Genomic DNA, 15,468 nt, shown 5'->3' with positions numbered 1-15,468 from the left:
AACAGGAGTTCAAAGGGGGAAAACCCCGTGGAGGCCTGGGGAACCTCCCGCACTGCAAACAACAGAGGGTCTAACCATTTATCCCAATTACGACTATCCTCGTGCACGAACTTACGAATCATGTTCTTTAGTGTCTTGTTGAACCGCTCCACCAGGCCGTCGGTCTGGGGGTGGTATACACTAGTCCGGATTGAATGGACGCCCAATAACTCGTACAGTTCGCGTAGTGTCCGTGACATAAACGACGTGCCCTGATCAGTCAGGATCTCTTTCGGGATCCCGACTCGGGAGATTACCTGAAACAGTGCCTGTGCCACACTCCTTGCGGAGATGGTGCGCAGGGGCACTGCCTCGGGATAGCGCGTTGCATAGTCCACTAGGACTAACACAAAGCGATATCCCCGTGCGCTCCGGTCTAATGGCCCGACAAGGTCCATGGCAATTCTATCAAACGGGACCTCAATTAGTGGTAAGGGGCGCAGCGGCGCTTTTGGGGTGGCCGGCGGGTTGACCAGCTGACATTCGCGGCAGGACGCACACCGACTTACGTCCGCCCGAATGCCCGGCCAGTAAAATCGGGCCATGACCCGGCTCAGTGTTTTATCATAGCCGAGGTGACCTGCCATGGGGTTGTGATGAGCCGCCTGGAAAATTGTTTCCCGACGGCTTTGGGGCACCAACAACTGGGTGAGCTCTTCTCCGGTCCGAGCGTCACGTGTCGCTCTGTATAATCTGTCCCTAATGACAACAAAATAGGGGTGAGTGGGTGCTGTGCCAGGGTGAACCTGGCAGCCATCAATTCTCATCACTTGGTCAAAGGCGTGACGGAGGGTCTCATCCCGAGACTGCTCGAGTGGAAAATCTTCCATGGAGGCGATCTGGGGGCCCCCCGGAGCCAGCTGGGCCGGCTCCGGTGGCCCCGCGCCCCCCCCGGCAGCGTCAGGACGGGGCACCCCCGCCTCACCACTGAGCACAGCACACCACTCACATTTCCCTGACATACGTGACTGCACCCTCATAGTTTCCCCCGCTAAGCTAGCGAACCCCGGCCAATTCGTGCCCAAGATTAGAGGGTGCAGGAGGCGAGTGCTAACTCCAGCCCTGACCTTATGCTTCTTCCCTCTAAAATAAATTTCCAGAGTCACCACCGGATAATCGTGAATATCCCCATGCACACACCTCACCTTCACCCACGATGCCTCTAGCAACGCCCCTGGTCGAACCAAGCGCTGGTGGATCATGGTCTGTTCACAACCAGAGTCCAGCAGAGCTTGGTGTGTACCCCCCTGTATACATACCGGTATACGATACGTCCCTTCCGGACCGGGGGAGGGGGCCGGCGGTCCCGCAACCCGAACCACTTGCCCCACCTCCATGAGCGGGCACTCCGCCCGGAGATGGCCGGGCTGCCCGCACCGCCAGCACCCCTGCCCAGGCATCTGAGGAGCCCCCCGGGGCGCCGGTCGCTCAGACACGTAGGCCGGGCCCTGCGGAGCAGGAGAGAGAGAGCGATTAGTGTCCCGGAGCGGTGCATGCTCCGGGGGAGAGTGTGGGTATGTGTGTGTGTGGGTGGGTGGCGCCGCTGCCGCCGGGAATCTCCGCCTCGGGGCCGGGGTGGGACGGCCCGCCGGGATCGTCGCGGGTCTCGCCTCCTCCTTCATGCTCCGCCGGGGCAGGGAGAGGTGGTCCTCCGCGAGGACGATCGCGGCCGCGATGTCGGGGGGTCGGTGGCACTGGACCCAGTTGGAGGTGGAGGAGGGCAGCCCGGCGACGAACTGCTCCAGTGCCACCTGGCCGACGATGTCCTCTGCGGAGTTCGTCGCCGGCTGGAGCCAGCGCGTCGCGGAGTCGAGGAGCCGCTGCGCGTAGGCAAAGGGGCGGCCGGCCTCCTCAAAAGAGAGCCCCCTGAACCGCCGCCGGTGTCCCTCGGGTGTGCTGCCCAGACGGTCCAGGATGGCTCTCTTCAGCAGCGCGAAGTTTACACGGGAGGCCGCCGGCAGGCTGTGCGCGGCCAGCTGCGCTACCCCGGTGAGCAGCGGAAGAAGCCGGACCGCCCACTCCCCCTCCGGCCACCCACACGCCTCCGCCGTGCCCTCGAAGATGTCCAGATATGCCTCCGGATCATCTTCGGCGGTCATCCGTTGGAGGGCAAACGGCGGAGGCCGGCCCCGGCCGGGCTCCGCAGCCGGTTCCGGAGCGCTCAGGGTGGCCGGGCGCTGCAGCAGCTCCCGCAGGAGAGCACGATCGTCCCGCTGGGCCGCCGCGATATCCACCAGGGCCTGGGACTGCTGCTGCTGGAGCGCGGTCGTGCTCTCCTGCATCGTCGCCAGGTGCTGGAGAGCCAGCGACAGCGGCGTCTGTGCGTCCATGGTCCGGTCCCTGTTCAGGCGCCAGATGTGAGCCTTGGAGCTCACAGGAAGGGCAGGAAGGAGGCAACAGCGCGGGATGAAGGTGGTGACAGTTTTATTTACCAGCCAGCAGACAAGGGTGGCTCACAATCATACACAAAACGCAAAGGAACAGCCGTCGCGGCTGAGGGTAACGCCCGCCTGCCGTCTGCTGTCGTCGGTGCGGTGCTCGGTCCTCTCCCAGGACCCAGCCTACTGCAAGAGACCAGAACCAGGTTACAAGCGTGCTTATATAGGTGATTGATTACCTGATTCTGTCCAGCTGTCTGAGCACCGGCTGAGCCACTCCTCCCTCTCCTCCAGCAGCCGGCGCCTCAACCACACCCCACTGCCACAAAGTGGCTAAAAACTAAAAGGTAAGAAAAATAAGAAATAATACAGGGTGTGTTTTCCAGTCGATCAACCAATCAGGACTCCTTTTCGTCCTTTCATTGTTTGAGACTGTAATTCCCGAAATTCTAGATTATTGAAACATGGAGTTTTGGGTGCTGAAAATACATATATGTCATCCACCATGACCTATTAAAATATCAAGAACAAGTAATATGTGAACTAGGAGTATATAAACAAAAGAGAAAGAAACAAAGAAACAAAACATTTATATAAATGAATTCCTCTTTTAGGTAATTTATCATGAAGAAGGTTTACGTCATGCATATAACCGTTTAAAGGATAACTACCGTTTTTTACAACCTGGACCTTAGCAAAACCTTAGCAAAATATATGATCATTTACTCACCCAGATAACTTTGGTGTCATTTGGCATCGTTCGGATGAAATTAGATCCAGTGGAGCGCCGCGTATATCCATATAATGCGAGTGACGGGGCACCGAAGCGCAGCCTCTAGGAGCATTATCTGCCACGAAACTAGTTCATTTCACCAATATTTTGTTATGATACGCTAGTGCTATTCCCCTCTGAGTCCGGGTTTGTCTATTGTCAACATCTGGGGTCTGTAGGTTGACCTACTGTCTCTGAGCTGCGCGCGCACCCGCGACAGCCGGCTTGTTTACCTGTAGCTGCTACTGCTAGTTTGACCCCGGATGTTGATAACAGATGAGCCCGGATTCAGAGGGGAATAGCGCTAGCGTATCATGACAAAATATTAGTGAAATGAACTAGTTTCGTGGCAGATAATGCGTTATATAGAGGCTGTGTGTCGGTGCCCCGTCACTCGCATTATATGGATATATCGGCGCTACACTGGATCTAATTTCGTCCGAACAACTTCAAATGATGCCAAAGTTATCTGGGTGAGTAAATGATCATATATTTTGCTAGAAATAAGGTCCAGGTTGTAAAAAACGGTAGTTATCCTTTAAACAAAGAGTAAATAGTTCCTAAATATTTGACTAAACAAAATTGGGATTTTTTTTTGCTGATTTGAAGCAATTAACGTTCAAATCAGTCTGGAATGCAAGCAGATTTATGATCCTAGTTGTTATCTGACCAGTTCAAAGTTTCATGTGTTCTGTGCCAGGGCTGTGGTAGACAGAGATTCACACTGAAGTGTTAATTACAATCCGTTTGATATTTATAGCCATTAAACAAAAAGTCAATACCAATTCAAGATGAAATTTGAATCATTCAACTGGAGAACAGGCCACATCTCCATCCCGTGGAGCTGTCAATTGTCCTTTTGCTCCTGGTGTCAACACCAGGAGCAGCAACAAAACTGTTGCCGCCAAATGATTTAGGGGTCAGCCTTGGTACAGGGCCCATTGCCCCAATTCATAGCTCCACTCCGAAGCTGCTCCAGCCATCCTAGACAGAGGTTGTATGCCTTGGCTGTCTAATTGGAGGGGAGGAAGCCACTCTAAATCTTCCTTAGGGAGTTGAAGCTCATCAATAGTGTTAACTTGACTCGTGTACATTCGCTTGAGCAGGAAAAACTTCCACAGGACTCCAATGTGAAAAGATAAAACAAAATATATTTATTCCAAGTCTTATTACAGGAGTGATCAAAATTAAGCTTTCCTGATCAGCAAAAAGTACTACGGCATACCTCTGTGTGCTCAAGAGACCTACTCTCTTAAAGTGACAGTAACATATGATGACTCTCCTAACGGAAACCTTGTTTTTCTATACAAAACATCATATTCTTACCTAAACATGAATTAAATAAAATGAATTTAGCTGACCGTTTACATATTTATAATTAACTTATTATTCTATTAAATCAATTATTTATTTCCATTCACGTGCACTTTTAAACAAAATACGAACTACACTTATTTATTTAACTGAAACATATAAAACACAAGTTGGCTCCCACATTTCCCTTAACTCTCTTCAACCACTTGAAGGACAAGTTGATGTTGGATGAAGCTTCTGCCCATCCTGCTGATGCCTCTGCAGTCCCGACTCCAGTCCTGGCCCCTGCTCCTCCTTCTGTCACCGCTGCATCTCCTCCACCTGTGGCCCACTCTGGTCGGGCAGCTTCTCACTCCACCATGGCAAAAATCGCTGCAAGATGCTACAGGAGGTCATCATCAGATGCTCAGGAGGTCACTCTCAGGCCATCCCTTCCCATAGCTGTTCATCTGCGAGGACCCTCCAGCCACCCAATATCCTCAATGCAGACAGATGAAGCTGAACATCTGCAGTCTGTTCAGCTTACACACAACCTCTCCCTGTCCTCTCTTTCCTTCCACTACATTAATCATTGGAGATTCCAAAACCAGGGACATCTGCTTCTTCAAGGACATCACACACTGTTTTCCTGGTGCCACATTCCCTGGGAAAAACTTGAGGCTTTTCTGCCCTCAATCTGAACCCCCATTAAAAGAATAGTGCTGCATGTGGGGACCAATGATATGTCAGAAGGCACGAAAAACTATTTCACCCCCATTTTAACGTTTTAAAGGACTGTGGAAAATCAATTTTTATCTCTGGCCCTATCCCCACTCTAGGTTGCAGAGCTGAATGTTTTAGCCACCTCCTCTACATGCACACCTGGCTCCAGTTTCCATGCAGCTCTCACAACTTTGTTATTATTGCTAATTTTAATTTGCTCTGGGAGCATGCTTCCCTCTTCAAGAAAGACAGGGTTGGCCAGGTAGCCAAATGCTTTCTGTCAATATTCTGCACGTGGTCCAGTCCTCTGCGTGACTGTTTACACAACACACATGTTGGGAATGGATGGTAGGGCAGGTGTGGTTATCAGGAATTAATAATTATTGAAAATAATTATTAAAATTAATAAAATAAAAATTAATAACATTAATCTTCAAATCGTTAAAAACGGGGCACCACCCTGAAATCAGGGACCAATAACCAGACCAAAATTAGTCTCAAAAGAAGGGTTCACTTTAAATGTAAATATTTGTAAAATATTTACGATTAAAGGAACAGTGAAGGAAATGAATCCGAGCACTGACCATCACAACCAATAAATGTTACAAAACATATGCACAAAATAATCACAGAAAACTGCTATGTACAATATAATAGACTTTATTATTGTTAGCAAATTGATTAAATCAATAATACTTTCAATAAACACCAATCAATTACTCAACCAAAGCAGCTAAACTATGAAACTAAACTAAGACAAACTCAAGCACAAATAACAAACAAGCATGGGTGTGTGTGTGTGTGTGTGTGTGTGACAGAGACAAAGAAAGAGGAGCCAAGATGGCGGTTGTAGTCAAAGAAACAAAATGGCAGTCACGCTCCCTTGGAGGGTGACGTCACGGAGTGTTCCGTTGAAAGGACTACAAAAATGGCCAAACAGGAAATGGGAACTCACGTTCGTTCGACTACAAAAAATGGCCGACACGTGACTTGGAGAAGTCACGCGTGGGTACGAATTCAAAAGGGACAATAGATTTTGCTGAATCATATGTCTGGAATTCCAAACATGGTGCACGTGAATACGTCACCTAAAGCTAGTCAATTGAACGAACGCGCGACATTTGAACAACGGCAATGGTTACACCACCGTTGGACTCGTGTGCACTTTGATGCACAGGAGATGAATTTGTAGGGAAAGTGACCTACGGTCCCACAAAAGGTGGATGTGCTACCACGAGGCTTCTGTCTCTTAAGTCATAAAAGGGAGATATCACAAGACACACATATCTTATGTTATAACGAGGTCATCAACCATAAGTCTCCAACAGGTCGCTCATAAGATTATGTGTGTGCATGTGTAACTCCTAATGTGTGTACATGTGCATGTGGGTTAGTTAACGAGAGAGAGAGACAAAGACAAAGGGCCAACGCCCTTAGCGGCGGCTAGGCTAACACTCCCGCTCCACGGTGTGGAGGGGCTCAAATCAGCTCGTAATGAGCGAAAAGTGAAAGCAAACAACATGTTTTACCACGTAAAACAAACAGCAATAAAAAGAGGGACACGGCGGTCCACAAACTCACAAACAATAATGTAGCTTACAAGCATACAATACACGCTAACTTCTAGTATCTGCCCAGACACTAATTAAGCCTCACTTGTAGTCGTGTCTTCCTTAATCCAGCTCGCTTCCTCGGCGTGGATTAAAGGCGGGTTGCAGTTTCTGCGTTGGCTGTTAAGACAGCGTGGTCGACGGGCAATAAGAAAACGGGCAGAAGCGGCCGTTTTCTTGTGGAAAAATTAAAGTATCCTCCTTCTGCAGGCAGGTAAAGAGAGGCTGGTTGCACAGCATCTTTTCAGGATCCCGAGCGTGTTCGGTGAACACGGCGCAGTTTTGGCTCATCCGACGAGATGAAAGACTGCGTCCTAGACGGGAAAAATTAGTCCAGACATCTGTAGGCCCCGCCTGAGTAGTAGTTGCATATGGAAGCCCATGCTTCCCGCAACTCGTAACTCTGGGGCTACTTAGTCTGCAAAGACCACGTAAAAACTTCAGGTAAAAACCCTGCGTAAACTCTAACAACTCTAAAACGACTCCCTGAGTAGTCTGAATTGAAAAAGGGTCTGCCGCTGTATTTATCTCCTCCGGTGTCGCGGATGTGACGCGTTCAGGTGCGCACGCTGACAATGGGAGATGGGAGTTTCCAACCTGGGGGCTGTGACAAGCAGGCACCACCTACTGGACCTAAGAGTCGTTGCACTTTCCTTTGTTCATCAGGCTTTTGTAGTGCAAGGAAGCCGCATCAAAGCATTGAGCTGCATGCGGGCCGATCCGACGTCAGAACCATGTGGCTGGTCCCAACACACACCAACTTCAACACCCTGATCTTGCCCCCTTGTCTCACCCCAAGTCACCAGCCTCCTCAGCTGTCCTCCCCTGGCCCAAGCCCTGTAACTCAAAGTGCTGATCTCTCTTCATACAACACTTTCCTCAAAGAGTCTGTGCTATGTCCTACAAACACCAGTTTAAGTTTGAGTCTGTGTACTCCTAAATATAAATACCTTAACTCACTGTGCCTTATCGGCTAAGGTGGAGGCATGATTTTGATGAATCTTACCCGGTTAGTCACAGATTAAACGTATATGGTCATACTCATGATCCCATTTTAACTCTTGGCATTCCAGTCCCCATTGTTCTCACTAAAGCTCCCGTAGTGAGCGGTAAATGGTTGTAGTGCTTTACGATAATTATGATAAATAATAAGATCCAATTTACATTAGATCACCCCGGGGCATCACCCTTGAAGAAGGGAAAAGATAACCAATTCACCAAATCAGTCTCATAAAAAGGTACTAATCTGTCAGGTTGTAACTCTGATTAATAATTAACTTAATAACTACAACCAAAATTACCATAACAGCTAGTAATGGTTGAAGGATTTTGGAGTCCTTGGCAGAGTAGAGGTTGGCAACATTCAATCTTGTACAATATTAAATAGACTGCATGAAGGTTCAAAAGTCTTTTATTTAACACAAAATGAAAACACACAATCTAACTAACATGTACTATATACAGGTGTGTGTGTGTGTGTGTGTGTGTGTTTGTATGTGGCTGTGTCCAAATTCAGGGGCTGCATCCTTCAAGGCCGGGTTCTTCGGAGGGACCTTGAAGGCCGCGTCCACCGTTGTTAAATGGGACGGTCTAGCCTTCGGAGTATTTCCTGGTTGCGTCACCAGGTGTTCATGCATTAAAGTCTGTTTTGGTTCAAATCTATCAAACGTGTACATTTATTTGTGTGTGTACAATGTGTCAAATCTAAATTGAATTATCAACATTACAAAATAAACATTAACCCATTGGTGACTAACAACTATATTTACCATAGCATTACCAGCGCCACGTATTTTAACTGAAAGTTAAAATTTGGAGGTTTTATAGTCCCTTGAAGTTTAATATATCTGGCGTTGGATGTTCAAGTAAGTAAAAACCGAGTATAAACCCAAGACTCACACTTGAATGTCATGTGTGCGCCCCTTGATGTCGTGGGCTGCATTTGAAGGAGCCTTCGAATTTGGACAGCCTTCGCGCAGCGTTGTGACGTAATTGGCCTTCAAATGCGCCCTTCAAAGGCTGCAGACCCTGAATTTGGACACAGCCTGTGAGTGTGTCTGGAAGAACAAAAGCAAAATGGTGGCTAGAGTTCAAAGTACCACGCCTGGAAGCATGGACAAAGGAAGACTACAAACAAAATGACTGATCAAAAGGGACTACAAGATGGCTGATGGATCACCACTTGTTTCTTTGACAGGAGAGAACAAAGAAACAATGGGGGTGCTCACAACATTTGCTCACTGATCACATGTGGGTGTGATATGCTCAAGGCTGAAGGAGTGTGTATGTGTGTCATGTGATGCCAAGTTAGAGAAGATGGTCAGTTGCATGCAAAGACCCTGAGTCTGTGTGAAGCATAATTCAACTAACATCAAATTACTAATAACCTGACCTGAGATCACAATAACACACAAACAGTGAGCAAACACAGAGATTGAACAAATGTGCATTACATCAACCAGAGTTAAAAAGTGCTGTGCTATGCTGTGTGCTATCTAGGCCCAGTTCAATGTTACCAGTCTTTGAAGAAAATGTGCTGGTGGTTCCTTGGCTGATGAGCCAAGCAGGAAAAGGTTGTAATTCCAATGTTGAACAATGCTGTTCTTGCTGTGCAAGGTCTGATGAAAGACAGCAGGTGGAGGAAACTAGTAGCTCCTTTCCTTTGCAAGGATAGCAGCTCGGTGCTAACTTGCTTCATGTTCCTTGGATTGTGTAGTAGCTGGTAAGCTTTGTTTTGGAGCTGCTGGCGCTAACTAAGCTGGAATACTAGCAGGACCTCACATTGCTGCTGTGAGGAGAAGTTCTTTGGGCCTGCTGGAAATGCAGCTGGCAACTCTCAGCAGCTGTTAGGCCTTGAAGAATCCAGGAGAAGAGAACTTGAGGGCAGGCAGCCCCGTAGGGAACACGGTGGAGAAGATCTAGAACAAAGGCTAGAGTTTTGACTAATTGGTGGGTGGGTCTGTCACCCAGACCAATAGTAGCTCAAAGCTGGGTCTCTTGGCACCTAGGTAGAGACTGGGGACTGAAGACTGGGGAATTCTGGGAAACTGAGTTCAGTTCAGAGTCCATTTAGAAATCCACAATGAACGACTTCATCTGTGGGTCCCAACATGGCCATGTCCCACCCTGCTTTAAACATGCTGTCACTCACCCTATCTGAGCAAATTTAAATCCAACGTTTCTAATCACTACTGTCAAATATCAAAACTCCAAACTGTATCCAAAATCCTTGAAAAAGTTTTTGTTGTTGTTTTTTTCTCAACCTATCTCCAATTTAAACAAATTCAGCATACTGGTTAAATTTCAGTCAGGTTTCAGTACACAACATATCTGCCCTTCTGAGGTGACAAATGATCTGCTCCTGTCATTACTTAGGAAATTACTCTATATTAATTATTTTAGATCTCTTGGCTGCTTTCAATACAGTTGATCACTCCATTCCTTTGGACTGCCTTAAGTTTGTTGTTGGCATTCAGTGGTTTGCCTCATACCTCGAAGACCGTTCAAACTCTGTTAATATTCTTAATGTGTCTTCTGTGTTCCGCTGCTCCCAACTCCTGTGGACTACCACAAGGTTCAGATTTATGCCCCATTTTATTGTGCATGCTCCCTCTGGGGTCCATTTTCAAAAAACATATCTCCTATCAATTTGTTATGTGGATGACTCAAAGCTGCACCTCCTGCTGAAAACTTGCGGTCCATGCAATGTCAGCTCTCTTATGTATTGAGGATGTACAATCCTGGATGGTAAAAAGCTTCCTTCACCTGAACCAGAATAAAAGAGAGGTCCTAATTTGCGGCCCTGCAGACCATCCTTTGACAATTATCAATGCCCTGGGGCCCTTGTCTTCACTTTAAAATGTGACAAACAAATCAACTCAGTTGTCAGCACAAGCTTCGTCTACCTTAGAACTATTGCAAAATGAAAATCATTCCTGCCTGTTAAAAGATTTGGAAACCTTGGTTCACCCTTGCATTTACTCTCTCCTCGATTGCTGCAGTTCTTGCTTTAGGAAATCAGACAGTCTGCCCTATTATACCTGCAGCTGGTTAAAAATGCAGCAGCCTTCACACTGGTACCAGGAAAGGACACCATATAGCCCCTGTTCTGGCTTCTCTTCACTGGCTACCAGGGATTGATTTTAATTGTTTTTATTTGTTTTCAAAGTACTGCATGGTCTGGCATTAACTTACATATCAGAACTGCTTATCCCATACTCCATCTCGCAAACCTTCGGATCCACTGACCAATTGTAGCTCTCCATTCCACGCACCCAGCTAAAAACCAAAGGTGATAGAGCAATTTCAGTTTTCGCCCTAAGCTTTGGAATAGTTTGCCGCAAGCAAATTGAATAATCTCCCCAGCTCATACATTCAAAATCTGCCTTAAAAAACATCTCTTTTCTTTAGTCTATAAATTACTATTCTTGTGTATTACCCAAAGTGTTTTTATTTGGAGACTCCTATGTTTTATATAATCTCCTTGTAAAGCACTTTGGTCAACTTTTGTTGTTTTTAAATGTGCTCTAGAAATAAACTTAACTTGACTCGACTTGATTTGATTAAAAACCAAAAGCAACGACAGGATGAGGCATTCGGTTTTGGAGGCCCCCTAGAGGTCAGAGGCTGGAAGCACTGTTATTCATTTAGTACATCCTGGTAAGAGTTCTTGTCATCTTGTCATTTTTCAGATGCTTACCCACCAAGGTGTGAAGCCCACCACAGCAACGACTTCTCCAACCCCAGCTACCATACACTGACACAGTGCATCAACTCCCCACACGTTAACAACGCTTCGTATGGAAAGGTATGGAAGTGGAATTTTGAGACCGTATAGAGCGACACAGAATGTTAGATTTGTATTTGAATTATTAAAATATGTCAAAAAATTCTGCATTCATACATTCTAAGAACTGATATTTGACTCCCTAACTATTTTTAAAGGACAAGAGCAACCTGCTGTTTGTGAACCTGAAGAATGTGGCTCAGAGTAAAAGGACTCCTCTAAATGAAATCACTGACACACTGCCTACAGACTGGAAACAAAGGGACTGCTTAAATGAACTGGGTGAGACCTGGAATGCATTATAGTGTACTTACACTTACATATAAGGAGTATCGTAACTTCAGTGTTGTCAGCAGTAGGTGGTCATCGATTTTTCCTGTGGTTTCTTTACTATTCCATGAACCCATGTCCAGAAGGGTCTTATAGTCATAGGTCAGATAGGTAGGACAGATGTTACAACAAACATGACTCGCACCATAAGCAGGAGCCAGAAGGGCTGCATCCTCTGTGCACCCCTCTATCTTTGACTGTTTTGATCAGTCATCATCATGTTAAATATTAGTGTATGCAGATAACACAAATATATTGGTTCACCAGATGGTCTCAGTTCCTTGACTGATATTATTTTCTGTTTCATTTGTATCAGTATTTTGTTTGCAAAGTATTTTACATGGAAAAAAGGCAACAACAAATCAAAAGCAGACCATCAAACAAGATTCAATTCAGAACAGGTCAAATAATTGGTGTGCATGGGAGTCTGTTGTCTATTGTAACACCATTTCCTAATTTACTCATATGAAAAAATTCTACTAAATCTTGCCTCACATCTCACATAATGTTTGCCATTCAACAACCATCCTTATTTAATTTTTCCTTTGTGCCAGGGGCCTGTGGAGTTGACAGGAGATACACGGGGAAATCTTTACAAGGTATTTATTTTACAAATAAATACTAAACTGCTTGGTTTGATGTTGGTATTCACCGCTCAATGGCTCCTCCTTCTTTGTAATTCAGGTTCTCTGGTGGAGGGCACACTCTATCATGCTAGCTCCTGTTCCCTCAACAGCTCTGAAAACCCATATGCTACAATAAAGGACCCACCTCTACTGACAGCCAAAAACACTGAGTGTGGCTATGTGGAAATGAAGTCACCAGCCAGACAGGACCCACCATATGCTGAGATCAGCAACAGCAGCCCAACCAATAACCGCAATGTCTATGAAGTTGGTGAGGACCTTAAGCTTACATTTGTTACTCTTCATTGTCAGTGCCTTATAGACAAGGATGCCTCAGTTGCATGAATTATAGTGTACTTCTATATCCAATTAGGGGTGCACAATATACAGTAGGTCAAATATCATTATTACTGTACCATAGTATATATGGTATGTCAAAATCTGAGACGGTTGGGTTAGGCTGCCTTTTAAAGGTGGGAAAATTGTAAATATATATTCTGCCTCGCCATCAGTATAAAAATTAAAATGCTGAATTTATATATGGAAAAGTCTCTGTCACTGCATCTGTCCTACCGACTCCTCGTCACACTTTCACCCAGGAAAACAGCTTGTGTCCCCGTCAGTGAGAGCCAGGCAGCTCATGTTTACTGGAAGTGGTTGTGTGATGTGATTTAGAGCAAAAAACTTGAGAATGTCTTTGTTGCCTTCCAATATTGTGTGTTGCGTTGTAGTTACTGTCTTTGGCAACGTATATAGAGAATATCACTAAATTTAATTTAGAAAACTACTGAGTTTTCGATGAACTTCCTTCCGGAAAACAGCATCCCTCTCTGGGAGTGAGAGCCAGACAAAGTCCGCTACTTACTGATGGTGATTATCTGATTTAATTTCGAGCAAAACATCTTATCTTTGTCACTTTAACAACAACATTTTAACAGCTTTCATATCATTATAAACAATTTGCTGAGACATTTTTAGATTCCAGGTGGAAACCGGGTGGAAACACGCAAAAACACCACCACAGATTGTGAAGAATGGGCTTTTGGGCCCACGTCCACACAGGATGGCGGTGACAAGACACACTGAGGTTGGGTGGTGATGAGGTGAAAACACAGCAATGGCAAACGTGGATTGTGATGAAAAAGTGCAGATTTATTTACAGTGCAAAAACAAAAAAAGTTGCTCCGGCCCACTGGCAACAAAAGAAAACTTCAGAAAAACAAACAAACAAAAAAAAATTAACCAGGCACCAGCACAATTTTCTGATTATATAGTATATAGTTTCAATATACAACCTCTCAGCAAGTTGCCACTCTTCAGACTCCCACACTGAGGGCGGAAAACCCTTGCTTTAAATAGCCCTTCAGCTACTCTAACTCTGAGAAACCAACATGACAGGGTGTTTTTTCCAGGAGCAGTGATTCAGCTGATATTCTACCCATCACACAGCTGCTCCAATAATAATAATAATAATAATAATAATAATAATAATAATAATAGCCTTATTATTTATCCATAATTAAATAATAATTACATTTCACAACAGTAAAGCATTTTGTAATGCCACCATAGCTTCCCCGCTCAAATCAACCCTTTCCCTTGTCCCAAACAGGGAATAAATTAGCCATAGTCAGGGGGCTCATGTTCCTTGGGGAAGCAAAGTGATGCGGGACCAGGAAGTGAAAGTGAAAGTTAGGTTGGTGTTTGCATGCACAAGGTATGGACAAACGGAATTGGAGTTGGGGGAAAAGAGGGCTAACTTTTCACACTTCCCTCCTCCTCTGGAGGCTCGCCACTCGGGTGGCGAAACAGAAAATCTGCCATCATGTTCTGCTTTCCTGCCCTATACTGCACCTCAAATCTGAATGGCTGCAGAGCCAAAAACCAACGGGTAATGCGGGCATTAGTGTCCTTAATTTTGCCCAGCCATTTCAAGGCTCGGTGGTCCGTCTCCAGAACAAAGTCTCTACCTAGAAGGTAGTACCTAAAAGTGTCTAGTGCCCACTTTACGGCCAGGCATTCCAGTTCTACGGCGGAATACCGTGTCTCCAGGGGAAACAGCTTGCGGCTTATGTAAGCCACCGGTCGTTGCTGCTCTCCCTCACCCTGGAGGAGTACTGCCCCCAGACCAACTCTAGAGGCATTGGTCTGTACAGTCCATGGCTGGGTAAAGTCCAGGCTCTGCAGCACAGGGCCGTTGCACAAAGCCTCCTTTAAATCCATGAAAGCCTTCTCATGCTGCTCCTCCCACCTGACCTTCACCGGACCAGACTTTCTGGTCAGGTCAGTGAGGGACGCTGCTCTGCTCGCGAAGTTTGGCACAAACCGCCAGTACCACCCAGCAAGCCCCAAAAAGGACTGAATATCCTTCTTGGTCTGGGGCTGCAGGCAGTCCCGGGTAGCCACAATTTTGTCCTTCTGGGGTCAGATTACCCCACAACCTAGGATATGTCCCAGGTACCGCACTTCCTGCTGGGTCAAAGCGCATTTCTTGGGCTGGGCAGGCAGTCCTGCCTGATGTATGCGCTGTAGCACCTCAGCAAGATGCCCAATGTGCTCGTCCCAGGTGGCACTGAAGATTACGATGTCGTCCAGGTATGCACCTGCAAAAGCACCAGTCCCATCCAGCACACGGTCCATCAACCGCTGGAAGGTGGCTGGCACTCCCTGTAGGCGGCATAACTTTAAACTGGAACAGTCCCTTGGGCGTCCTGAAGGCTGTGTAGGGCCTGGCTTCCTTAGCCATTGGCACCTGCCAGTAGGCCTTACACAGGTCCAAAGTGGAAATGAAGTACGCCTTTCCAAGGCGCTCAATAAGATCTTCCAGCCTAGGCATGGGATATGCATCAAAGTGTGATTGAGCATTTACCTGGCGGAAGTCAATGCAGAAACGCATACCACCATCCTTCTT

The 15,468-nt window shown here is 46.4% G+C and overlaps 1 protein-coding gene across 1 annotated transcript in view; it reads left to right on the top strand.

The window, feature by feature from the left end:
- Positions 1 to 15,468, top strand: part of megf10 (multiple EGF-like-domains 10) — a 225,562-nt gene that overhangs the window by 189,999 nt on the left and 20,095 nt on the right. Inside the window, exons 21-24 of the mRNA XM_084383730.1 lie at positions 11,507 to 11,622; positions 11,760 to 11,883; positions 12,486 to 12,530; positions 12,616 to 12,828. Coding sequence (XP_084239856.1) covers positions 11,507 to 11,622; positions 11,760 to 11,883; positions 12,486 to 12,530; positions 12,616 to 12,828 — 498 coding nt within the window. The remainder of the gene's footprint in view (positions 1 to 11,506; positions 11,623 to 11,759; positions 11,884 to 12,485; positions 12,531 to 12,615; positions 12,829 to 15,468) is intronic.

This window comes from Pagrus pagrus (assembly GCF_965226575.1).
Source record: "Pagrus pagrus genome assembly, chromosome: 19".
NCBI lineage: Eukaryota > Metazoa > Chordata > Actinopteri > Spariformes > Sparidae > Pagrus > Pagrus pagrus.
This window is presented reverse-complemented; position numbering and strand designations above follow the sequence as displayed.